Source organism: Ammospiza caudacuta, chromosome 17, assembly GCF_027887145.1.
Source record: "Ammospiza caudacuta isolate bAmmCau1 chromosome 17, bAmmCau1.pri, whole genome shotgun sequence".
Lineage (NCBI taxonomy): Eukaryota > Metazoa > Chordata > Aves > Passeriformes > Passerellidae > Ammospiza > Ammospiza caudacuta.
In genome coordinates, this window is record NC_080609.1 from 3,771,523 (window position 1) to 3,798,091 (window position 26,569).

At 51.8% G+C, this 26,569-nt stretch overlaps 1 protein-coding gene across 3 annotated transcripts in view; it reads left to right on the forward strand.

The window, feature by feature from the left end:
* Positions 1-8,738: 8,738 nt before the first annotated feature.
* MGRN1 (mahogunin ring finger 1) overlaps positions 8,739-26,569 on the forward strand; it is a 48,993-nt gene continuing 31,162 nt past the window's right edge. For all 3 annotated transcript variants that reach the window (XM_058815799.1, XM_058815801.1, XM_058815800.1), the window contains exons 1-4: positions 8,739-8,917; positions 17,106-17,224; positions 19,430-19,518; positions 26,314-26,460. In XM_058815799.1, the coding sequence (XP_058671782.1) occupies positions 8,830-8,917; positions 17,106-17,224; positions 19,430-19,518; positions 26,314-26,460 (443 nt within the window). In that variant the 5' untranslated portion in view covers positions 8,739-8,829. The remainder of the gene's footprint in view (positions 8,918-17,105; positions 17,225-19,429; positions 19,519-26,313; positions 26,461-26,569) is intronic.

The window sequence follows — 26,569 nt, forward strand, 5'->3', positions numbered from 1 at the left end:
CCTGGATCACGTTCCTTCCGCCCTGGAAAAGCTCTGGGTCTACCAGGGCTGGAAACACATACACAGAGCAAATCCTCTCTCCAGCCCTCACTTATCTTCCTACACACAATGGCCCCTGAGCAGCCAAACTCAAAAACAGCACAACCCCAGGGAAGCAGTCCTGAAACACCAACATCCCAAAGCTGTCTGTGCTTCACAGCAGCCTCCCTCTCCCTCCTGCTGGTGACAAACATCCCAGAGGCTGTCACAGGCAGCAAGTGGGACACTGGCCCACAAAGGAAAGGTCCTGGGCAGGGCAGATGGATGCCAGGAGTGCCCTGGCCAGGACAGAGGCACAGAGCTGGGACAACCCAGCTCCTGCTGTGTGTCACTGTGCCACTGAGCTAGCCTGGCTCGGTGCAGAACACCTCTCTGTCCCCGTGGCGGCCTCACAGGCAGGAGCAGAACGCTCAGGTACAAGCAGGCTGATGGCATTCACGGTGCCCCTGGAGGAACGCTTTGACTCCAAGGAGATGTTAATTTATGCTGCCTTCCCTCGTGCTGAACTTGCCTGAACTCCCCCGATTTACACTCACTGCAGATGCACAGCAGCCAGCAAACGGGTGCTGCACTGGAATAACAAAAGGCTCGGGAGTACTCCAGAAGGGAGGTGAGAGCCGGCTGGAGCGCTCGGAGGTGATCCCTCCCCAGCGTGGCTCCCAGGAGGAGCCGTGCCCAGCGGCCATTTTGCAGAGGGAATTATCTGACCGCTGCACCAAAAGTGAGTGGGAACATGGTAACGGCAGAGTTTGTTTACAGCCCAGCTTCCTCTGAGTCATGTGAGTGCCCAGCCGGCAGGAGACGGCTCTTTCTACTTGTGCAACTCGCCAAACGGTGGCAAAGTTCTGCAAAAAAAAAAAGCCCTTTTGACGTTAAAAACTTCTGTCATCCCTCGCCGGCTCTTTTGCGACACGCACGGAGGTGGTGGAAGAGGATCCCGCCTGTCCCAGAGGGCCACAGTCAGGCTGTGTTAGTAAACAAACGCCGGAGCACGTTGCACATGCAGCACATCCCACGCCAGCCGCGCTCCCGTTCACCGGGCACGGCGGGGGCATCGCCGGCCGGATCCTCCGCACGTCCCTGCGAGCCCAGCCGCGCTCCCCGGCCACGCACGGCTCGCTCTGGGATCCTTCCCAGCCTGTGATCATGTGGGAATGCTGTGCCCGCACGGCGATGGGCGCCGTCCCTACCGGGTCCGCCCGGCCGCTGCTCCGTTAGGGAACAATCCCGGGACAGCCCCGGCAGGGAGGAGAGGTGCTCCGGCCACCGAGAGGAACCAACGGAGCCCGCTGCTCCCCAGCCTGACTCAGAGCTGCTCCCGCAGCATTGCACAGACATTTCAATTACGAGGTGCCATTAGCGTCAAATCCATCAGCTCCAACCTAGGGAGCTGCAGAAGAGAAGGAAAAATCCTATTTAGAAAGCAATTTATTGGCGACGGCCACTGCATTGCTCTTTGCTCCTTGCACTTCGGCTCCGGGGATCTTGGCAGGAGCTGAGCGCCCTGAAAGGCACCGGGGAGCTCGGCCGGCGCCCCCCGCCCCACGCGCGGCCTTAACCCCTGTCAATGTCACGGAGTATCCCGCCCGCGAGCGAGAGGAAAAGGCGTCCGGAGCCAGGAAAGCTTTGACCTACAAAGTCTCCTCTCCCACGGCTGCCCGAGAGCTCCAACTCCCCGGGGCAGGGCCGTGGGAAAAGCAGCGCTGGGGTTTTCCAGCCCACGGCCACGCGGGAGGGCTGCGGCGGGGGCGGGGGGGAACAGGACGAGGCTTCGGCGGATTCGGCGCTCCCGGCCCGGCCGCGCTCCGGCGTGGGGCCCCGGGAGGCTGCGAGCCCCTCTCCGCGCACCCCCCGCGCAACGTGGCCTCCGATCGCCCGCCCCGCGTGGCGCCCACGCTCCCCCGGGCACCGCCGGGGGCTCGGCCCGCGCCCCGCCGCCGTTACCGCGCGTGTGGGCGGGCGGGGGGGCAGTGATGTGTCCGCAGGGCCGGGCTCCGATCCACGCTGCCCGAACCCCCCGCGATGCCCCCGTGCGGGGACCCGCCCGGGGCCGGTACCGGGGCGGCGGCCTCACCTCGAACTGCCAGTGGGCCGCCTGCAGCAGCTGCTTGGCCTGGTCGGCGGCGCATCCGGCCGCCAGCACGAACTGGTTGATCATCACCTGGTGCTTGAGCTCGTCCATGGCCCCGGCCCCGGCGCCCGCCGCCCTCAGGGCGCCGCCAGCACGGCGGGGCCGGCGGCTCACGCCAATGTTTACCGGGCACTGACTCACGGCGCCCGCCCAGCCCCGCCCACGGCCGCCCGGGGCGGGGCGGCGCGGCTTGGCCCGCGCGGCGCCCCTGGGACTTGTAGTTCCTGCTCACCACGCCGTCCCGCCGCCCTGCCCCCGCTCGGACCACAACTCCCAGCAGGCCCCGCTCTGTTTGCGGAGCGCTCGGCGCTCGTTGAGTGACGCGCGGGGCCGGCCAACCGCCTCCCGCGGCTTGGTAGTACCTGACCGTATATGGTCAACAACGGCGCGGCCCCCAATGGGAGGGCGGCGGGGGCGGGCCGCGCGCGGGGCGGGGCCGGGGAGGGGCCGCGCGGTCACGTGGGCACGGGCGGTGTTTACAGTCGGCCGCGTGCGGTTTCCTGTTGACGTGAGGGAGCGGCGGGGCCGGGCCCGCCCGGGGGCAGCGCTGCAGCCCCTCGGCCCCGCGAACCCCCGCAGGCCCCGCCGGTACCCCCCCTGCAGCCTACGGTGGAGACTCCTTGGCTCGTAGCTGCCGTGCGGCCCGGGAGGCGGCGGAGCAGCAGCCCCTTGGCCCCCGCGCCCTCTTTCCGCGCTAATAAACGATGGGCGCGTTGCCCACCCCGTCCTGGTCCCGTTTTCCCTCAGCCGCAGCGTGTCCGTGCATCGCTGAGGTGGCAGCGAGGGAAGGTTCTGGAAGGTGCCGGGGGCTCCCGGCGCTGTGAAAGGCTCCTTTGAGAGCCGCAGCCGGTGGAAGCCCGCGGGCAGGCCGGGCGGACAATGGTCTTGCTCAGGATAAGCAGGGACAGCCGCGGTTCAGTGGCCGGGGCTAAGAACACCAGGGAAGAGATGAAGGGAACTGCCGGCTCCACCTTTCCTGAGCGGAGGCTCTGGGCTGTTTCCTGCAGTTTGGAGAGGTTTGCCTGGCCGTGAGTGGATTGTTCACTAACGCCTCTGACCCTGGCTGGCATTTTGCTGGTGTTTCTGAGCCTTGAGGATTCAATGGCTGAAGCGCAGGCAGGTAATGCACTTGATCAGCGGGGTTTGCAGCCTCCACTATGTGGACAGGAATTGTTCTGGTATTGTCCAAAGCTAATCACCATTGTCCACATGTTCTTTAGTAACCATTCTGGAGTTACACAACCAAGCCTTGGAGAGTTTCAAGGCCAAGGGGTTTCCCTTTTCATTCTATAAATCTCACTGCCCAAATCCAAGTGAGAGCACAGCTGTACATGGCAGTGGGACATAGCAAGAGCTGACTGCTCATTTCTTAAAAGGTCAAGACAACCCCCAGAGAGAGGTGACACAGGGAGATTTGTAGCCACCAAGGTGTAAATACAGCAGGAAAAACTAATCTCCTGAATGATTACTTTAATCAGAAAGAGCCAGGCATGTTTAGAAACCTTGCAGTTTGGTGTTTGGAGGGAGAAGGGTTGGGCCTGGCCTGGCAGGGCTTTCGGGAAGGGTTGTAAGCCCTCAGAGCAGGGCAGTGTTTAGGGAGGCAAAGTTCGTGGGCTCACCGCTCCTTCTGCTGAGCTGTAACTCTGTGTGTGTAGAACAGCCTTGTTGTTTACACGTACCTGACAAACACAGCGAGTGGCAGTGGGAACAACACAGACAAAGCACTGGGTAATAAACCCCAAGCAGCTGGACTTTGGATGAGCTGCTCTGGTGACCGGGAGCTTTCCAGGGAAACAGATTTCCTTGTTTACACGGGTGTGCTCGTAGCTGCCTTCCCAGCAGACATGTCCAAGGAGGCTCCTGAAAGGCAGCTGGAGAAATGTGGCAGTGGGAGGGTGGGTGTCCCTTGGGTCCATCTGCCTTCTCCAGGCTGTAGCTCTATGGATTATTCTTCTTCCTGGGGTTCAAAGGATCCCTCATCTTTTCCTGGGTGGGTTTTGCTGGAAGGCAGTGCAGGAGCTGAGGTCTCCTCAGCACCCCTGGGGCTCTGCAGGCTCCTGGTGGCAGGAGCCCTGGCCCAGTTTCACCCTGTTTAACCATCATGATGGCACTCACGGTCTCAGGTCCCTTGAACCTTGTGAAGATGTTTTCATCTCTTTCTCACAGATCTCCCGTCTTTGTGGCTTTCCTCTCTCATGGTGCAAGCAGCCCCTGGGCTGGCAGCAGCAAAATGGGGACAAGCACATCTCAGGGAACCCAGAGGTGAAGGTGCAAAACCCACTGGGGTGACACCACCAGCATTTGTGAGACTATTGCTGCTTCTTGCAGCTGCCACAGTGCCCTGGGCTGGGGGAGTGCTGCTACCTGAGGAGCTGTGGGACCCTGGTGTGAAAAATGCATATTTTATGATTGGCTTTTTGCAAATATTAAAATGAATATTATATGTGTTGTGTTAGAAAGTAATGCTGTATTAATTCTCTTAAGAAGTGTGTTAAATATAGTTCTGGGTTCTAAAAAAATGTTAAAATAGAAACTGTGCTATGTAGGGTACTTTTTTTAAAGAAAGGACTCGCACTGAGATAGCAGCCACAGGACACCTGAATCTTTCAGAGAAAGAGAATTTATTGCTCCATTATCAGGAGAAATGAACTTCTTCCCACCTCGAAGGTGCTGTTAGTATTCAGAGGAAGAAGTTGACGAGGACCAGACAGAATCCTGTGTTTGAATGGAATTTATGCATCATGTATGAGGTGTATGAATATGCAACAGGCTGTTGTTTTTAAGGGTTAATCCTCTGTTAACGTGGGTCCTGTTTTGGGCTTGTGCTGCCCAGAAAAAGGTACCCAGAAGTTCGTAACTCTTTGTCTCTATTGTCTCATATTGTCCTAATTCAAATTGTCCACATTATTATTACTCTAATTATATTACTATTTTTATAACCATTTTATTACCGTTAAACTTTTAAAACTTTAAAAACAAGTGATTGGCAACAAGTTTTTCACCCTGCTGAGGGCTGGCAGGGCAGCCCTGCATCCCCTCTCCTTCCCGTGCTGCTGGCAGGGATGGGATGGAGGAGGCCGTGGTGCAATATCCTGCCTTTGTGTGTACCAGCACAGCTTCCCACGGGCCAGGCAGGAGCAAAGGAGCTGCTGCCCTCCAGCCCTGGGGTTTGGGCAGGAAGGGCTGAGCCCCGCCCGGGCACACCGCTGCTATTGTCGCTGTGTGTCACACACGGGCTCTCCGGGACACATTCCCCAGCAAAGCCCCTGCCCTCCTCTCGGGAGTGTGCAGTTTATTGCAGCCCTGAGATACGTGAAAAGTTTCTGTTTTGGCCCACACGTTTGAAGAATGAGTCTGAGTTCTTCAGTTCTCAGTCTCAGAGTTGTTTATTGGATCTTATCTATAAAAATTTTTCTCCTGTCAGGTCGAGGTCTGCTCAGCACGACAGACAGAGGCACTCTTCCCCCAGGGTGGTGTTATCTCTTTATACTACAAACTGTGTATAACATGTTAACAATTACTTTCCAATACCTATCACCTGTGTTAGACAGTGAACTTCTACTCTAAACCAATCCCAAAGTGCCAACATCACAGCAGAAGATGGAGGTAGAGAAGAAGAAGAAAGGCTGGGCATGCCCAAGTGCCTCCATCTTGTCCACAAAACCCCTATTCTAAAAACCCCAAAATCTACTTTTTCACCTAGTGATAATTTTATTATTACACTACTTAAACTTCTGTGGCTTTCAGGTCCTCATACAAAGCTGGTAATTTGCTCCATGGGTCATAATCAAACCCCCAGGTGTTCTGGGCTGTGTGCCAGGGTCTCTGAGCCCTCTGGCAGGGGTTTTGGCAACTCTGGACACCCAGAGGGATGCACTGAGTTCTGACACCCTCCCAGATGGCAACAACCCCCACAGGGCCCGATGGCTTCCTCCAGGTGCCTCGAAGAGCCTGGTGGCTCAGGAGGGACCTTCCCCCTGCTGGAGGAACAAAACCCCTCCTGCCCTCCTGCTGCAGCTCCCCGGGCAGAGCCAACACCCCTGGCTGTGGGACCGGGCTCTCCCTGCTTAACCCCCCTGGCACCGAGCTCGTAGCTGCCCAGGGAGTGTGGGTTTGCAGTGAGATCATCTTTAAGGTCCCTTCCACCCAAACCATTCTAGGATTCCACTATTCTGTCCCAAAAAAAGCTCTGGGGCAGCTGCCTCTGGATGCCTCTTTGAGCTGGAGAAGGCAGGATGCTCTCGGTGCTCAGGTTGTGGGAGGAAAGGGAGAGGGACTCTCATCTTCAAATTCCCCTCCTCACCTGTTTCATGGTGTAAACACTACTGTGCTTTGCCACCAGTTCTCAGGACAGCACAGGGAGATGGACCCACTGATCCTTGCTGTGCCCAGGCTGCTCCAGCTCAGCCCCAATCAGCTGCTGCCCTGCAGAGTGAGGCCTTGGGGGTTGTGGATTCACCCTGCTCAGTTTGAGGCTGCTGGTGGCTGTTCACATCACCCCACTGCTGCCAGGGCACTGCCCACAGCTTGTTCCTGTGGCTGTGCAGGCAGGGAGCCCTGGACACACTCTGGGCCAGCACACATGGATGGTCACTGTGATGGTCAGTAAACTCCATCCCTGTCCCTGTGATGGTCATCAAACTCCATCCTGTGTCTGTGAGGGTCCTGGGGAACACAGCAGAGAGGTGCCAGGCACAGTTACTGCCAAGGCACTGCCAGAGACTGGGGCTCCCCTGTGCCAGGTGCAGGGTATTCATCTCTTGTGGTTGGCCAGCAGGACTTGTTGCTCATTCCAGGTTTTTTCCCTGTCCTCCTTCCCAGCCCTGCTGCACAAAGGGATGCAGAAGAGCAGGGTCTGTTCCTGTCCTCACCCCCAGCATGTGTTGCCCTGCATCCCGTGCCTCTCCCAGCCCCTCTGGCTGTGTTTGTGTGGCCACGGCAGCTGCAGGGATAACAACTGTCCGGAAGCACGTTTGGCCTGGGGATTGTTTGCTTATTCCTGCTGGGCGTGTTTTAGTTTGTGTTTACAGCCAGCAAATTCCACCCACTGCCTGCTCACTGCTGTCACAGAATCCTCCCGTGCTGGCAGGCTCTGCTCCCTCCCTGCTCCATCCCATTTCCCTAAATCCCAGCCCTCTTCTCTGCTCCCAAGGCCAATTTAAGGGATTTCACATTTGCCACCTCAGCTCCTTTGTCTCTCAGTGATTCCCAGCTCCACTGCCGGGAATTTGGGTCCCCAGTTCCTTTGCAGTGTGTGTGCAGGGAGGCACTTCCCATCACAGGGAGTGGCTTTTCTCTGTTCTCTGTGCCAGACGGGACATTGGGACTCAGTCCTGGGACATTGGTGGCTTTTTTGTGCCTCTTCCTCCACGCGATCCTCCTGACTGTTGTGTCCCACATGTGAGGCAGCCCGTGGCCATTCCCTGTCCTCACATCCAAACCTCAGGCATCTCCATTTGCTTTCATGTGTGGATTACCTGTGAGGGGAGGAACCCAGAAAGGAGAGGCTTCCCCATGGGAGACTGATCACCTCCTTTCCTGCTGGCTTTGAGCCCCAGCCAGTAGCAGGTCCCACCTCTGGGAAGTGCCCTGGATAATTCTCCCTGGGCATCCCTGTGCAGGCTGTGTCCCTCTGGGCATCTCCCTTGTGCCAGATGTGTCCCTGGGAATTCCCCCTGTGTGCATCCCTGTGCCAGATGTGTCTCTGGGAATCCTCTCTGTGCATCCCTGTGCAGAGCATGGCCTTGGGCATCCTCCCTCTGCATCCCTGTGCAAGGTGTGTCCCTGGGCATCCATCCTCCCCATGCTTTCCTGTACGGGACGTGTCCTCAAGCATCCCTGTGTGAGCTCTCAAGGGCTTCTCCATCTAAGGTGTCCCCCCCATGATCTCCATGTGCATGCCTGGGTCCCTCCCATGCAGAGTGCCCCATGCACATCCCTGTCCCCATTCCCATTCCCATCCCTATTCCCATTCTCCCATCTCTATCCTCACCCTATTCCCATTCTCCCATTCTCATTCCCATTCCCCATTCTCCATCCTCATTCCCATTCTCATTCTCATTCCCCTTCCCATTCCCCATTCTCTCATTCCCATTCCCCATTTTCTCATTCCCATTCCCCATTCTCCACTCCCCATTCCCATTTTCCCATTCCCATTCCCATCCCTATTCACATTCTCCCATCTCTATTCTCACCCCTTTTCCCATTCTCCCATTCTTATTCCTATTCCTTTTCCCATTCCCCATCCCCATTCCCGTTCTCATTCCCATTCCCCATTCCCATTCTCATTCCCCTTCCCATTCCCCATTCTCTCATTCCCATTATCCCATTTTCCCATTCCCGTTCCCATTCCCATCCCCATTATCCCATCCCCATCCTCCATTCTCCCATTCTCCCATTCCCATCCCCGTTCCCGCCGCAGCGCCTTCTGCCGGCAGAGCTCACGCCACCTCCCCCGCCGCCCCGCTATTGGTAGATGCCGCCCCCCCGCCCCACCGTTGGTAGGCGCCGCCGCGGTGGCTGCCGGGAGCTGTAGTCCCGGGCCGTGAGGACTCGCTGTCCCGGCGTGCCCCGCGCCGCCGCCGTGGGTGCGGGTCCCGGTGCCGGTGCCGCCGCCGCCGCTCTGCGCCCCCGGGCCGCCCGCCCTGTCCGCGGCCGCCATGGGCTCCCTGCTCAGCCGGCGCATCGCGGGCGTGGAGGACATCGACATCCAGGCCAACTCGGCCTACCGCTACCCGCCCAAGTCCGGTGAGGGCCGCGGGGACCGGGGAGGGGGACAGGCCGTGGCGGGCCCGGTGCCCCCCGAGCCGGGCGGGGAGGCCGGGGAAAGGGCTGCCTGTCACCGGCCTGGGCTGTCACCGACCCTGGCTCTGCCCGCGGCCCTGCCCGGCCGCGCTGGCGGACAGACCGTGGGTGGATGGATGGGTGTCCGTGGGCACAGCGGTGGCACCGGGCCGGCTCTGCCCGGGGCTCGGTGCCCGGCTCTGACCGTGTCCCCGTGCCCAGGCCTCATCCAGGCCTCATCCAGCTGTCCGCGCCGCCTGGCACCGTCACCGCCCGTGATCCCGGGGTCCTGGGGTGCTCGGGGACCGCTCCGCACCGTGCAAGTGCGGCCTCAGCGAGCTGCGGGTCCCGGGCGGCTCTGGCGGTAAAGGGGTTCGCTGGGACAGGGAGCAGAATCGGGGCTGGTTGGATACACGATGGCCAAATTCCCCTTTAACTCCTTAAAATGGCAGTGGCTGTCACCTCGGAGCTGTTGGGCTGGCACGGCCTGCTGGGTGTTTGTTTTCCAGGGAATTGTTCTGAGGGCTTGGAGAGCTGGGTGCCGCTTGTGTGCAGGTGGGATGAGCCCGTGACTCACCTTGTCTTGGGCTGGCTTTTGAGATTGACCAGCTTTAACTTTAAAGAGTTTTACTTATTCTTCCTAGAAAACAAGTGGTCAGGGAAATTCAGGTAATCTTTCCCCCTGCAATATCCATTTGCTTACAATTTTTTGTAGGTTTTGGTTCTGTCAGGGCTTTTCCAGGCAGGCTGAAGAATTTGCAGAGCGGCAGTTTGGGTCCCCTCACTCTCAGATACAAAGACTTTTCATGCAGAGATTCAAGTCCTGTGTGTGTCCATGACTTGCTGGCTGTGACATCCTCAGAGGGGGCCAGAACCCCTGCTTAGTTTGGAGGGGGTGCAGGATCACCTCAAATAAAGTCCTGTCATCTCAAATAAAGTCCTGTTACACCTTGTCTTGTTGCAGGTTGGCCCTCAGCAGGAATGGTGGCATGGAGGAAGTGGAAGGGGGAAACCTGCCTAGAAAATTCCAACAGCTGTGTTGGCTCTCTTAGAAAATATAATTGCTTTTTCAGGGGTTTGGGAGCTGGGTTTTTGGGCAGCTGGGAAGGGCAAGTGTCACAGCTTGGCTGCAGCTGGGTCTGTGTGTGTCAGCATTTTAGATAAAGAGAGGATTAATTATAACCACCATATGCAATGGACATGAAACTTCTTTCTGTTGTTCCTGTGCTGCTGAACTGGAAGTTAATGGTGTGCTGGGTTTGGGGCTTGTCAAGGTAACCCCATCCCACTCTGAGGTTGGGTTTGTGTGTTCCCTGGAAGGGGATCTGGGGGCCATAATGCTCCCAAGGACTGTTCCTCATGTTTTACCTCCCTTGTAGAGCTGAGCAGCCAATGCTTTCAAGCAGCTGGTTAAATAAAAATATTTGTATTTCCTACAAAGGCTCTGGATGCAATTAGAGGCTTGTTAATTAATTCTCTGTGGCATTTTCTTGTGCTCTTTCTGAAAGCTGGTGTTAAGCCAAGGCTTTCTCTTCACATTCTTTGGGTTTATCTAACAAGGATCCTCTTGACTTTGGGAGGGAGAAGAGCTGTTCAAACTCTAGGCAGGAGGTGGTGAACACCTCTGGGGTGGAGCTTCAAAGCCCAGAGCAGTGAGGACTGTTAAGATGGCAGCTCCCCTCCCTCCTTCAGTGTGTCAGAGGGACAGTGTCCTTTGAGGTCCTGCCACCTCCAGAGTGAGTGTCCTGGAGATGGGAAGGTTGGGACCAAACCTGGCAGTGGGGATGACTGAGGTTTTGATTTCAGGAAGCAAGCTGGAAGTAGTGCAAAATGTTCTTGGGCTGTCTCCTTGGTTTTTTAAGATTTTCTAAGCCTTCTGATGTTGACATTCTTGTAGCAAACTTTCTCACACACTTTCTGTAAGTAACTGATTGTTTTGCATTCTTTTATAGCAGAAGAGAAAGTTGATAGACTGTTAGTCTGTCCAGTGTCATTGGAGAGGTGGCACTGTCACCCTCCAATCCACTGGCACTCTTAGAAAACTATAAATGTTAAAGTCAGAAAATAAACTCCCCTTTTTTCTTCACCTTGAGAACAGCAGTGTGAGCTTGTGTTCTTTCGTGTCCTACAGTGGCATTGGGCTAAATGTTTGCTAATTATTTCTAACTGGACCCTGCTGCTGTGAGCCCTGTGTGGGAGAAGCTGGTTCTCCATGGGGTGTGTGTGCTGGAGAGTGAGCCTGACTGGCACTCCTGGCTCTGAGATTACCCCAGACAGGCTGAAACAAGTGGAGATGGAGCATTTCCTGAGGTCACCCATCCTGTGTGCAGCCCTGTCCTTCTCCTTTCCATCCCATCCCTCCTTGTCTCTGGTCTCAGCAGATCTTCACTTACTACAAATGTCTGCTCAGCTGGGTTTGATCAAGGAGCAAATCCCCCCTCTCAAGGACACACTGTGCCAGGAAACAAACCCTAAATCCAGGTAAAAACCTAAATCCAGGTGTTGTGGCTGTGGTTTCAGCCTGCCTGTGCAGAGGGACACGGTGGCTGAGCTTGGTGAGGCACAGCTGGTTGCAAAGGAAGAGGTGAATATTCACTTCTCCTTTCTTGCCTTTTGATGTGGGTGCTGCTGGGTCAGTCACATGCCCTGGAGAGGATAGAGCAGCTTGCTGAGGAATCCACCTTGGTGTGCATGAACCAGTCCTCGGTGAAGCAGGGTGTTTAACAGCTTTGCTGGAAATTGTGTGCAGTTTTGTAGTCAAAAATCCTCAGAAAATGCCCTGCTTCTTCCTCCAATGCTCTGGGTGGGCATCATCTACATTTTTCCTCCTGTATCTGGATGTCTGAGGCTGCTGTAAGGTGATACCAAATTTCCTTCTCTGACCCCTGTTTGGTGGTACCTTTTAACCAAAATTTCTTGCTTTGTGGAGCCTGTACTGGCATTGTGTCTGCCTGAAGGGCTGGCAGGAAGGCCTGGTTTATACAGAAAAGTGAGTGCCTCTGTGAAACAGGCTAAAAATGGTTATTCTTTCCCCTGTTTAGAGTTGTGATCTCTGTGGTGTTTCGGTGCTTGGAGCAGTGAAGGATGTGCCATGTCCCTGTTGCTGTGGAGCAGTGAGCAGTGCCCCAGTGTCAAGTTTTCATGCTTTTCTCTTTTCTGATTTATGACCGGAGATAGCTCAGGGATGCCACTTGCTCGGTTTCTCGGCTGTTTAGGCTTGTAAGTTTTCTGTGCTGTTTAGGTGGCCTGGAAAGGCCCAGGGATGGCCTTGGAGAGCCGACGCTTCAAAGGACGAGGAGAGACTTCTGATCTTGTCTCGGTCTCGGTGTTTATTAATTGTTTATCTAAAAGATTTTCTTTCAGTCCGACAGAGGTCTGCACAGCAAGTCAGCCATGGGCACACTGCGAGCCCCCAGGCGGTCACTTATCTTTATACCCGAAGTTACGTGTACAATATTTATCATTTTTCCCCAATACTTTCTACCCTTATTAACTGGTGCACTTCTAGTAATAACCAATCTCAAAGTGCCACCATCACCACAGAAGATGGAGGCCAAGAAGAAGAAGAAGAACAGGACACGCCCCAATTCCTCCATCTTACTTCTTTAGACCCCCCTGTACCAAAATACCAAACCCTGTGTTTTACACTCTAATTAACTTATCCCTTCACCATTCACCCAGTGAATTCCTCCCATCCTCATACAGGTCTCATCTCCTGTGTAGGATCAAAGCCCTGCCACCAGACACTTCTGGCAACATTCCAGGACCTCCGAGCCCCCCAAGGGTGGTCTCGGCCACTCTGCACCTCCATCCTGAGGTGCTGAGATCCCACACCCCAGTGCTCCCCACAGCTCTCTCCTGTTCCATGAGCTCCTCTGCAGCACAGAGCACGTGCCCCTGGCATGGCTCTTGAAGAGGATTCCCTGGAGATTCCTGGGAGGGAAAAAAGGAAGTGGATTGCTCCTCTCTGAGGATGAACCGCTTTGTTGTTTGGGAATGAAGCTTTAATCAAAGAAAGAGCAATTTTAAATAGGAGAAGAGTACCAGAGTCACAGCCAGTCCATCTCTGTGCTGCTGGGTGCCATGACAGTGGCACTGTCCTGTGTGCTGGTCCAGGCTGTGCCTGGGACTGTGCTGTCAGTCTGCCTGAGGAATTAAACAGAACCCAATTTCTATCACTTCACTGTTAATTGCATTAATGGTGAGAAGCCTGAATGGGCACCTAAATGCTTCTGTTAATGAGCATTGTGGCACAGCCGTGCTGTGATGGGATCACAGCTGTGCTCAGCCTCCTGCAGGTTGTGTCCCTTCCCAGCTTGTTTCTTGTGCATCCCAGCCATGTGTTGCATGGATATGGGATTAGGGAGAGGTAACTATGACTGGACAATCTGGTGCTTAATGCTGGTGCAATTATGCTAATAAACCCCAGCACTCTGTTGTACTAAATATAAAGTGTTTTGGTGTCATTTGATGCCTTGGAGGAGCCTTGGGTTCCAGTTTGGTTTTGCATGGGACAAATGAATGAGTCAGATGTGGCTGTCCTGTCCCAGTGGTCCCAGTTTTTCCAGCCATTGTAAAGTTTTCCACCACAACAATTCCTCTTACAGCCACTGCTTGGGCTTCATCTGCCTCACTTGGTCATGTTCTCTTTTATCTCATGCTGCTCTGTGCTTTGTGCTGATTTACTCTGGGGAAATGAAGCCACAGTTTTGCTTTGCTCTGGCATTTTTATCCTTTTCCACCCTTTTTTATTTATGTGTGATTCTTTCCTGGTCAGCATGTCACTGCATTTTCCTGGAGGGTTTCTGTTTGTAGCAGTTCTGTGCTTGGAGGATCCATCCAAGGATTTCTTGCTTTTTCTTTTTCCTGCCAAAGAGAATGACACTTGTCCTCCTTGTGCCCATAGCCACAGAGCTGTGTGTAAAGCTGGCACACCTGCTTAAGGTGGTTTTATAGCCTGGGGGAACAATAGCAACAAGGTTCCAGAGGCATGATAGCCTGGCTAAAGCTCTAAAGCTATCTTTGTGCTGGACTTGGAAATGGAACCTGGGATTCCAATGCACAGAATATGTGAGCACTCCTGCTAGAGCCACTAAAAATCCTAAATGTCACAGTGACTGCTAAAGAGGATGCCTCATATTTTCCATCTGGAAGTTTCCTTTTAGTTTTAATCCCTGGTGTGATATTTAAGAAATGCTTTCTTAAAATGTTCTGCCTCCAGCTTGGGCAAACTCTGAGGTGGTTGTGATAATGGTTGAGAGGATTAATGCATAACTTTGGTTTTACCTTGAGAGCTCTGAACTTGGGTGTCATTGTAGCAAGAGCTTTCTGAAAGCTTGCAACAAAATATCTTTTTTTAGCTGCTGAAAACTGTGTTATAAATGTGTGGAGACAGTTTGCTGCCATTCTAGTTTGTTTGTCTGTTGAGACCTCGTGTGTGTGGCAGCTTTTGTGTGTGCAGCAGCAGTGGCAGAGCCTCGGGGTTGTTCTGTGTGTTCCCTCTGAGCACCTCAGAGTGGTTTTCCCTGTGCTCCTCGTGCCTGGCACTGTTTCTTGTTTGCTTATAAAGGAAGTGCCTCAGGGGAAAAAACCTCTCCTTCACATTGCAGTAGGTGACTTAGCAGGGAGATAAAGAGAGTTCAGTCTGAATGTGGAACTGGAGCTGTGATTCCAGCTGCTGTATTTGTGAGAAATCCCAACAATTTGATAGAGATGTCAGAAGTTGTTCTTGGTGGAGCAGTGACAGTGGCAGGTGCCTTGAATGTGCTGGTTTTGTGTCTGGGTGTTGTTCCAGTTGAACAAGAGGGACCTTTTCATCTCTGGAGATACCCTCAAGCCATGTCCTGGGCTGGTCCCACACTGGGGGGATTCTGTCCCTCTGCCCACCTGAGACCCCCACCTGCAGAGCTGCCTCCAGCACAGGAAGGAGCTGGAGCTGCTGGAGAGAGCCCAGAGGAGGCACCAGGATGAGCCCAGGGATGGAGCAGCTCTGCTGGGAGAGTTGGGATTGTTCAGCCTGGAAAAGAGAAACTTTGGGGTGACCTCAGTGTGGCCTTGCAGTATCTGGAGGGAGCTCAGAGAAAAGATGGGGCAAGGTTATCTACAATGGCCTGGAGTGACAGGGCAAGGGGAAATGGCTTCAAACTGGCAGAGAGCAGGGTTAGATTGGATATTAGGAAGAAATCCTTCCCTGCAAGGGTGAAGAGGCCCTGGCAGAGGTTTTCCCAGAGAAGCTGTGGCTTTGTCATCCCTGGCAGTGTCCAAGGCCAGGCTGGACAGAGCTTGGAGCAGCCTGGTGTCATGGAAGGTGTCCATGGCAGGGGGTTGGAGCTGTGTGATCTTTAAGGTCTTTTCCAGCCCAGGCAATTCTATGATTCTGTAATTCTGACCCATCACTGGATAAGAGGGAGTTCTCTGACTCTGATCCCAGATAACCAGCTGCTGTGCTACTGAGACATCCTGCACAAGCATTGTCTTCTCAGCTGATCAAATAAAATGCTCCAAAACATAATCCTGCCTGACCCACATAAAATGTGAAATCTATTCCAGCCTTCAGTGTGGTTTTCTGAACCTCAGTGCATACACAAATCTCCATGGTATGTATCTCTGATGGAGAGGCAGTGTCAGGCTGGCTGTGCTTGGAGATTATACACAGATTAATTTTTTAATTTGTTGCTTCTGGGATGAGTGGGAAAAGATTCCCTGTCACTTGGGGCACCTACATTTGTATCCAGGAAATGGATGTGGCACTCAGTGCTCTGGTCTGGTTGACAAGGTGGTGATGCGTCAGAGGTTGGGCTTGATGATCTTGGAGGGCTTTTCCAACCCAAATGATTCTGTGATTTTGTTATTGTGATTCTGTAGGACAGATTCTGAGTAGCTGCTGGACCTGTGCTGAAGGTGATTGCTGTATCTGGAAAGAAGGATGTGTTTCAGTGCTACAAACATCTGGGTGCTCGTGAGCTGAGCTCAGCAGTAGCTGAGCCATCCCACCATCATTAAGGCACTGCCATCGGTGCAGAGTGAAAAGAGCCTTTCTTGGAGCATAAAGGGAGAAAGCCTTAATGGAAAAAACAGGGCCTTTCATGAAACCCCTTCCATTTCAGAGTAAATCCTGCTTGCTCCTAGCTAGAGGGACTGCACATCCCTCCAGAATGCCTCCCCAGCCATTCAGAGGATTAGTGACTGCTTCTGGAATGACTCATTTTAACACAAATTTATGCTGTCTATGCATTGCACCCAGGGAAGCAAATGTACATTTGGCTCAGTCCTCTCATCCCCCACTCTGAAACTTGAAGAGAAGTGGCTTGGATGGAGCCTTTTATTTCGGTTCTCTCCTGACACTTATTTCTCTGAAACTTTACCTCTGTGAAGTTCACTTTTGAGTGTTTTCCTGAAGTCTTTCTAGGAGGGAGCTACTCTGTGATGCTTTCACACACCTGAATTAATTCTGTTCATTTTCCAGTCAATTCCAAGCTCCAGAATCCCACACATGCACATGCTTTGTGTCCTGAAATTTTCACTGTAGTGCATCACCTTAAAGATGAATGAAACAAATTCCTGGTGAAACTTTCAGAGCTGACTTTCACTTTAGTCACTCTCTGACATCCATGTTTCTGCATTTGGAACTGTCAGCATTATTCATTAAATCAGCAGCAGGGTGTACAGTGTCCAGCACCCCCAGTAAAGGTTTGGAGTGGTTCTTTTGTGGGATATGGGAGTCAAAGAGGGGATGAAAGGTGACAGGAGACCTCTGGCTGGTCTGAACTTTGCAGTGGGAGAAGCCTCATTCCTCTCTGAGGTGTTTGTGGGACTGGGCTTCACACTGGGAACTGGACAAAACAGGAAGAATTGACCAGAATGGAGCAATATTGGAAACAGCTGACTTTTCCTGCTTCCTCTGCAAAACAAGTTGAAATGGAATTATCTCCACTGTAATATTTATTCCAGGTTTTTGTTTGGTTTGTTTGTTTGTTTCCTTTCTCCTACTGTTGGCACTGGTCCTGAATTCTACAGGGAAGGGGTGAATGAGCAAGTATTTTCTGTGTCATGTGGCTCTTATGCTTGTGAATTTAAAACTGCACAGGCTTTTCCAGGAAGCACTCATTTAAAGGGATTTTTTTTTCCATTCTCTTGTGTTTTTTGTTTCTAGGAAACTACTTTGCAAGTCACTTCTTTATGGGAGGTGAGAAGTTTGACACCCCTCACCCTGAGGGTTACCTTTTTGGTGAGAACATGGACTTAAACTTCCTTGGAAATAGACCAGTTCAGGCAAGTTCTGTCTGTTTTACTCTTTTTTATTTCCTGCCTATTTTGGAAAATCTTGTGTAGGGTTTGTAGAGGAGAGTGGCACAAACATTGAGGAATGTCATTCCAGTCTGTTCAGATGCAAGCTGAGTTTTCCTGAGAGGCTGAATTCACCTTGGAGGCTTATTTTCACTCAGGACAGAAGGAATTGGTGGTGGGGGAGGAAGAACAGGGGCTGAGGAGCACAGAATTTGGGACTAATTCTGCCTGCCTGCCTGAACAAGTGTAAAACCTGCTGCAGAGAGGGCTGGGAAGCAGAGCCTGAACTTCCCAAGGCTCCTGGGCAGGTTTTGTGTTCAACATTTGCTGTTTGCTGTGTCTGAGTGGCCTCACTTTGATGTTAATGTTAATACAGACCTTGACATTATGTGGGTTTTATACCCAGGTGGGCTGCTCAGAAAGTCCCTCCTTCTCTTTTCCTAGCTAAAATATAATGTAATTTTGGGCCCATAGATGTCTGTGAGACTGTGAAAAGCTGCTTGCTCAAGTGCTTGCCTTGTTCTTAAAAAGAGAATAATGTTGTTGTGAGGGAAAGACAGGAATTTTATGCAAAATGTTATGTTTTGGATTTCTCTTGCATCTCAGAACTGCTTAAAAAGAACCAAAAGGTGACAGAGTAGGAGCCATTTGGAGATGTTTTCTGAGTGCTGGAGAGGAAAGGGAAGAGCTGCTTGCTTTGCTCACTTTTTTCCTAGTTATTTCTGCAGCTTCCAAACATCAAAATGAGAACTAGAAGTCACAGTTCTAGTTTAATTGATTATTTAATTTAATTACCTGCATGTCTCATCAGAAAAGCTGTGACCATTAATTAATTCAAGTTTCTAATGCTTGGTGGCAGTTTGGGATCACCCTGCTTTTACAGATGAGGGAAACTGAGGCAAGTTGGAATTGCAGCAGTTACAAGCACATTCTGCTTTCTGAGTTTCTCCTGAGCCTGTGCCATTGATCATTTTAGAACCACACTCAAGTCACAGGATGGACAAGGAGGAATCTGGGAAGTCTTTGTTTAAGCAGGAAGTGCAGTTGGGCAACAGAATTAGGCAGGAGAGACCTGAGCTGGAGCTCTGAGGTTGTGTCAGAGCTGGGCAGGCCTGGGGTGCTCACCACATCCCCTGTGCCCTCCCTGCAGGGCTGAGCTGGCACAGTGCAATACCTGCATGGCTCAGCCTGCTTTCCTTGCTGCCATCCCAGCTCTGGGTTTCATCATTTCTCCAGAGGGGAGTGGGGGAGAGCCCAGTAACACCCTGGGACATTTGCCAAGTGGGTTCAAGAGAAGGAGGCTGTTGTGGAATATAGTTTGCCTATGTAAAGTTAAAGCCCTTTGGCAGCTCTGATTAATCTTCAAGGAAAAAGAGAAAAAAAAAAACAAACCACTCAAGCACTGAGCAGCAGCACTGTTTTCTGGACATGGGCCCAGTTCTTGCTTTGGAGTGAGGGAGGCTTTGCCTCATTTCTAAGGAAATGTGTTGGTGGTCCCTGGTGCCCAGCAGGCAGCTCTGCAGCTGCACAGGTTGTGATCACCACAGTAAGCAGTTCCCTTTGCATTTCTCACTGGAGATCCTGTGCCCACTATGGAGAATTACAGTCTGAAGCATTATTGTCCCTATTTAAAGGACAATCTGTGAGGGAAGATTTCTTGACTGTAGAATAGAATGAGGCCCCCTAGCCCTGTCTCTTTTCTTTTCCAGAACATTTGCCCCATTGTTTCAGAATAAAAAGAGTTTCCCCCAGTAATCCAGGGCTTCAGCATGCTGATTAGCAGTCAGATCACTGCTTCCATGCTGCAGTACACATGAAAGAGCTGCATTTCTTCTGCTCAAGCTGGAGGTGGATTCTTTAGTGGAAATAAAAGCTTGGGAGAGCAAGGCTTTCCTGACTGAGAATTCAGGGTTGAGAAAAAGGGCATTTTCATGAGGTCTTTCTTAAAGTGTGCATTTCCAGTATGAGCTATTGCTGGGCCAGGGCAGGATTTTCACCCTGAAACACATTTGATTTATCAGTAAATAAAATTTGCTATTTAGCAGTAAATAAAATTTGGTGTTCCTTGTGGCTGCTGTAGTGAACACCCTGAAAGCTACGTGCTTCTTGATTTGGGTAAATTGCATGCTAGGTAACATGCTGCTACCCTTTGTAGTGTAATAACAAGAATGATTTGCCTCTTTGTTGCAGTTTCCCTACATAACTCCAGCTCCACACGAGCCAGTGAAGACACTGAGGAGTTTGGTGAACATCCGCAAGGATTCTCTCCGACTTGTCAGGTACTGCCATCACCTGAACCTTTCATTTTACTCACCCCAGGGACCTCTCAGCCACAGCCAAACTGTACTGTGAGCTTTTGGAGAATGGCTGACATCCAGATCCTTGTTGCTAGATATGTTTCTGTGTTCCTTTTTGAGCTTTCAAGTGGTTTATGTGCTCCTTATCCAAACAATCTGTGTTTCCTAGCAGGACCAGTGATGTGTCTGTTTCTGCAGGACAGACTGGAGGGGTAAACAAAGCCATGAAATCATTAGCACGAGCGGAAGGTATTAGTCAGGTCAATAAACTTTACAGACAGATTCCTTCCTGCATTCCTGTGCAAGGAGAAGCCAGAAGGGAGCTGATTCTGGTGCGAGTCACGGGCCTGGAAGGCTGATGGGTCTTGAGTGAAACTTCCTCAGTTTCTCTTGCTGCCAGGATGAAGTTTGGTCCCAGTGTTATGCATTTGTTTAGGTGGCTTGTGTCCCATGCACGAGGGAAGGACAGTCATGGGGATGGTAGCTCTCACTGCTCCATGCTGAGATCTGAACCAGCAGAGCTGGATTAAAGCACTGGCTCACACTCAGACCTGCAGCTGTCCCCTTTCCAACAGATGGCTGAGGTACAGGGCCCAGCATTCAGTGCTTTGTTTGGGTCTGAGCTCTGGGCAGATGTCCAGGCAGAGCCTTCCCCAACCATCCTGGCTGGAGTCACTCTGGATTCTGTGTCTGGGGCTGGAGCTCTGGCAGGGCTCCAGCTGCAGCTCCCAGCCAAGGTGGCTCTGAGAGCCTGGTGTAACATGAGCACTTGGAGTCATAACCAAAACCCCTCAGTTTGTTTTTATGTGAAAACAGATGTGGGGTTTTTTGTTTGTTTTGTTTTGTTTTAAATGAGCAAAACCTGTGGTTTCAAAGCTGATGGAGCTTCCAAATAAGTGACCATTGGTAAACTGCTCTGAAAGCTCTTTGGTGTTTCAGCACAAGGGTGAAGTACTTCTCTAGGAAAAAAGAGAAGGAACATAAGCCAAATGGGAAGTGGCTTTTTCCCTGAGAGGGGCCTGGCTGTGAATAGAGCAGTTGGTGTGGTTTGTACATATAGTTCTGTCATTCTGCTCTCTGTGCTCACGTCCCATCTCCCAGAGCTGCAGCTCTGGACTATTTGGAATGCTATTTGGAATGTAGTGTCCATGTTGACAGTATCTAGGTTTTCATCCCTCCAATTCCTGGTACTTGCAGTTCTTTTTGTGCCTCATGAGCTCTCACAGGCTCCTGTGCTGCTGCTGCTGTGTCAGTGCTGACGACAACACTGCCAACATGACTCTATTGAATTTTGCACTGATGTAGACCCAAAATGAGGGTTTATTGACAGTCCCCAAGGGTACATTCTGTCTTGTGCTCTTCTGCTCTTCTGGCCCAGAGGCTTTGTCTTCCTCCCTCTGTGCCCGTGAAGGACACTCTGTGCCTCTCCAGCCTGGCTTATTCACAGCCAGTGGTTGAGATTTGCACGTTCTTTCCAGAGCTGGTCAATTTACCACATCCTCCACCAAATACAGTGGTACTGAGCCAAGTGTCCAGGTGTAAAGTTCTAAGTGTATGTTCTGATGGTAACATCCCCCATAAGCTTTTTCATAGAATCCCAGACTGGTTTGGGTTGGAAAGGACCTCAAAGACCATCTTGTTCCACCTGCTGTCCCATGGGCAGGGACACCTTCCACTGTCCCAGGCTGCTCCATGCCCTGTCCATCCTGGCCTTGGACATTTCAGGGATTCAGGAGCAGCCACAGCTTCTCTGAGCATCCTGTGCCTCACCACCCTCACAGGGAAGAATTTCTTCCCAATATCCCATCCAATCCTGCCCTCTGGCAGTGAGAAGCCATTGCCCCTTGTCCTGTCACTCCAGGCCCCTGTTGAAAGTCCCTCTGCAGCTCTCCTGGAGCCCCTTTAGGCACTGCAAGGGCTCTGAGTTCTCTCTGGAACCTTCTCCTCTCCAGGCTGGACAATACAAACTCTCTCAGCTTCTCCTCACAGGAGAGGTGCCATGGAGGAATATAGGGAAGTGTCCACTCTGGCCTTCTTGCCCAGCTCTGACCAGACAAAATTCTGAGCTTTGCCAGATCCTGAATTTTGACAGGATAAACAATAAATCTGTGTATATTGGTGTTGAAGTTCTGAGTCTTCAATGTCACGTGTGATTTTTTGATCTCTGGCAGGAAGAGACTGTGAGCCTCAGAGCAGGGTAGCAGGAATTTTGCTGTTAACCACTCACTGAGAAAGGCTTCCTTCTATTTTTCTTGTGTCCCACGTTTAGCCTTGGATTGGAAGCTTTGTTTTGGAGCTCCAGTACCTGTTGTGCTGGCACTGGCTGTTCCTTCTCCTGAAAGCACTTCCAGCTGCAGGAGGAAGACCAGCTCAGGACACAATATTTGTTCTTGCACCCTGGGGCAGCTTCTCTGCTTCAGCTTCTGGGCTTTGGACAGCAACAAAAGCATTGAAGGAATCAGCAGCTGTAGTGGTTTGGGAGTGTGTCTGAAGCATCAGGAGTGTCATGGAGAATAATCATGGGGTGTTTTGGATGAGGGCCTGAGAGGGGTGGATGATGGGGGCTGAGGGGAGATAGGTGAGTTGCAGGGAGTGAGAGAAAGGAAATCCCTTCCCTCTGCAGCACAGGGGGCTGATCTTGGTCCTTGGATCTGTTCATCCTGTGCTGCAGGTGGTGAGGGGCTGGGACTGCCTGCTCTGCAGCCTGGATGGTGTTAAACTGGACAGATCTTTGCAGAATCCCTGTGTTTGGTGATGCTCTCCCCTGTGGAAGGCAGTGCTGACAGAGATGTTACTAATTCTGCTCTCATTTATTGCCTGCTCAAGCACTGGGTAAATGCAGATCTCAGTCAAGGGATATTTAACATTTATCCTGCATGTCTGCTGGGTTGGTCAGACTTTTGAATCTCCTCAAAGGATGAAATTTGGTTTAGCTCAACCTAGTTCTATAAAACTGTCATGGCTGCTGTTAATTATATTTTTATCTTTTAATTCTTTAACAGACAATTAAAAGCTCCAACCTTTCCATTGTTTTATCCAGGAGTGATGTCAGACCAGGTGGCCTCAGCTCCCTTGGTCATCCTGCTTTGCCTTTTGCATCAAAACGTTGGATCAGCTGTTTGTTCTCAAAGGTGGTCAGTCTCTTTCCTCTGTACCTGTGATTGTGAAGGCTCTGATGCACCTCTGTGCATGACCCAAAGGCACATCCAGCAAAGCCACTGGTTCCCAAATCTGTGCATGCATCTGTGACCACCCCACATGGACACTGTCTGTAGGGCTTGGCTAAATGGGCACTGCAAAATTCAAGTGCAGGTGGAGACGGACGAGCTCTTGAAGCACCTGAACCACCTCCTTGTCTGCCACATCTCCTTCAATGAAAGAGGGATGCAAAATGTGTGATTTTTGTCCTGTTACTTCCCTGATGTTACATCCCACCATTCCTGCACCTTAAGGTGGCACATGAGATGTCTCTGCCTCTCAAAGTATGCACCACAGTAGGCTTTGCCTGTTCCTCAGGCCAGTTACCATCTGTGCAGGTGTTTCTCACCTGAACTCTTTGCTATGTGGCAGTTCGTAGAATCCCAGACTGGTTTGGGTTGGAAGGGACCTCAAAGTTCATCTCCTTCCACCCCTACCATGGCAGGGACACCTCCCACTGTCCCAGGCTGCTCCCAGCCCTGCCCAGCCTGGCCTTGGGCACTGCCAGGGATCCAGGGGCAGCCACAGCTGCTCTGGGCACCCTGTGCCAGGGACTCAGCCCCCTCACTGGGAAGAATTTCCTCCTCATGTCTAATCTAACCCTGCCTCTGTCAGTGTGAAGCCATTCCCCCTTGCCTTATCAATCTCCAGTCTCTCTGCATCTTTCTGTACTGTTCAGGTACTGAAAGTTGTGAATGATTTTCTGTCCCTCCAGCAGCAGCAGGAGGGCACAGCCTTGCTGTGACTGTCACCTTTTAGGCACTTGTACCCTGCCCTCTGCTCAGTGGTGCTGTTCAGGCAGGCAAGGCTCAGCCTCTCCTCCCTGCATCCTTCACAAACCTTCCCTCCAGGCACTGCAGTGGCCCCTCAGTGGTTTCCCAGGGCAACAGATCTAGTCTGACTTTAACCCCTTATCTCCTTGGAAGGATGGAAGCACATTCTGAGTGCTGACAGAGAGCTGCAGGGTGAGGCTGGGAGCAGGAGGGTGATCTGGGTGCTTTTTGACTTCCCTGAGAAGACAAATCAGGCAGTGATTGTGCCAGGGATGTGTTTGTGTGAGAGCTGCCCCATGCCCAGGTGTCCCCATTGTTACTTGGTGCTGTCTCAGGTATCCCAGTCTGTGCTGGAGCTGTCACATGTGCTGTGCTCTATTTAATACCTACCTGTGCATGAGGTGAGGCTGAAGGAGCCTCTGCCTGCAAGAGGTGCTGGTTCTCCCACCCTGCTGCTTCTGGAAGAGGTACCAAGTCTGTCCTAGCCTGGATCCTTCACTGAACCTCAGATCCACAGAGTGCAGCCCAGCAAGAGATGACTTGTGGTGCTGCTCTCTTGGGCACACACAACATTGTGAGTGGATTGTTGCCATCTGTGTTCTTGGGTCAGTCCAGCACAAAATGCTGATAGTTCCTGTGTTCTTTTGGTAAATCTGCCCTTCTGGCCAGTGTTTCTTCTTTACAGCCTCCAATGCCATGATTTTCACTTTGTGTGCAAAATCCCATCTTGCTCTGTACTGTGTATTGTGTCCAGGTTTCTGCAGATGTTAACACTCCAATCCTTGGGATTTATTTTTTTTTATACTGGCATCTTGGGTGTTTTTAGCTTGATTTGCTGCCCTGACCTAGGTGAACCTCTGGCCAAAGCCTCTCCAAGCCCTTCAGACAGGAATGTGGGAGTGTGCCATTAGTTAGGGGTTACATTAGTACAAGTACATGTGTTGGGTATTTGATTCTACTGCTCTTAAATTTTATTTTGCACCTTCTGTATTAAATTACTGAAACTGAATATTTCATTCTTGTTCAGTGTGGTGTTAAAAAAAATTCAACCTGGAACCCTCTTAATTAGGCAGCAGCTGTTGTATGTCAGTGAACTTGATAAACAAGGATTCCCTTGACAATTTTAGATTGAATTATAGAGGTATGTCTGACCCATTTCTGGGTATTTTTGACAGTACAGTGTATTCATCAGGGCTGTTTAGTGAGGGGAGAGGCTGATACTGTGAAGACAGAGAGGGTGCCTGGCTTTTCCTGAATAGTTCAGCTGCTTGGCTGTGACCCAGCCATCACAGCAATTAAGGTATTACTGATGAACAAGTGGGGCTGGAGCTGGGTGACAGGTCAGTGCTGTTACACCTCTCACAGGCAGCCTTGCTGCCCTCACCATTCCCACACAGAGCCTGAGCTCACACTGGTACCTGTGGTCATGGGATTTGAATTTATGGAGAATCTGCTGCTGCCCTGCCAGTGAATCACATCCATTGTCTGTCACTTTGCTCTTTGAGGCAGGGAGACCTTGGACAGCTCAGGAGAGGAGGAGACTGAGGGCAGAGCTCAGGGGGGGCTGCAGCTCCTCCCCAGGGGCAGCTCTGATCTCTGGGACAGGGACAGGGAATGGCTGGAGCTGGGCAGGGCAAGGTCAGGCTGGATTTTGGGAAAGGTTCTTCCCCCAGAGGGTGCTGGCACTGCCCAGGCTCCCCAGGGAATGGGCACAGCCCCAGGGCTGCCACAGCTCCAGGAGAGCTTGGACAGTGCTCAGGCACAGGGTGGGAGTGTTGGGGGGTCTGTGCAGGGCCAGGGGTGGGACTGGGTGATGATCCCTGGGGGTCCCTTCCCACTCAGGATATCCCATCATTCTGTAATTTTCTTGTGATGTGGTGTGTTGGCTACTTGCTCCAAGATCTGGTTTCTCTGGCTACTTCTGGCACTCTGTAGGTGCCCATGGCCACAGCTCACTGCCCCTGAGATGCCTCAGACCTCTTCTTCAATGGATTTCTGCCTTTTCCTGCAGTAGGGCAAAGGAGTGACCCTGCCAGTGGTGATCACACAGTGGGATCCAGCTGTGCAGGAGCTTGTAGCCAAATTAGGCTTTTACATTAATTGAAATAACTTCTCATTCTATTGGTTATCATGTGTCTGTTTGCAGTTGGATGTGTTAATTTGCGTTCATACCATAAATGCATGTGAACTCCCTCACAGCACCAGTGGTTTAGTTGATCATTTGTACATTTAAAGGTGTTTGAAGTTCTTATATCTGGATGTTTTCTGAGCTAAATGTCATCTTCTGTGTGATACTGGAGGTACCTTTTGCTGAGCTTCAGGAGTTCTTTGTGTTACAGAGACCTTGGGTTTTTTTGTCTCTCACCATTTCATTGCAGAGTTAAAAGAATTACACTTCAGATTTCTCAAGTCCATGCAGGATTTCTTTAGCCCAAATACTGAGCCTAATGTGAAGATGTAAAAGGAAGGAGGATGTTTCTTCTCCTCAGCATTTGAGAGAAGAAAGGGAGATCCTGAATGTCATTCTGTGTCCTGGCACAGATCCTGAATATCATTCTGTGTCCAGGCCCTGTAGGGCTGGGTGAGACCCCTTAACACCATAATTAATTCACTTCACTAACTTCAGTCTCATCTTGGAAGAACCTTCCTCAGGGGAAAGAATGGAAATCTGGGAAGCCCAAGGTGGAAGCCCAGGCTGCTTTGACTGCCTGGAACACCAAGGCTGGAGTACTCTTGTCTCTATTTCCAGAGTGATGCTGTTGATATCTCATAAGATGTGTTCTAATCCTGTGGCATTGCCTTTCAGGTACAAAGATGATGTTGACAGCCCCACTGAGGAGAATGGGAAGCAGAAGGTGCTGTACAGCCTGGAGTTCACCTTTGATGCAGATGCCCGTGTTGCCATCACAATCTACTGCCAGGCCACAGAGGAGTTTGTTGGTGGCATGGCCGTGTAAGTCCTGGGCTGGTGGGCACAGGAGGGGCACAGCAGCTGGGATGATGAGCTCTCAAACACCTCTCATTTATCACCCCTGAGGCAGGGCTGCCACATGTGGTAGAGT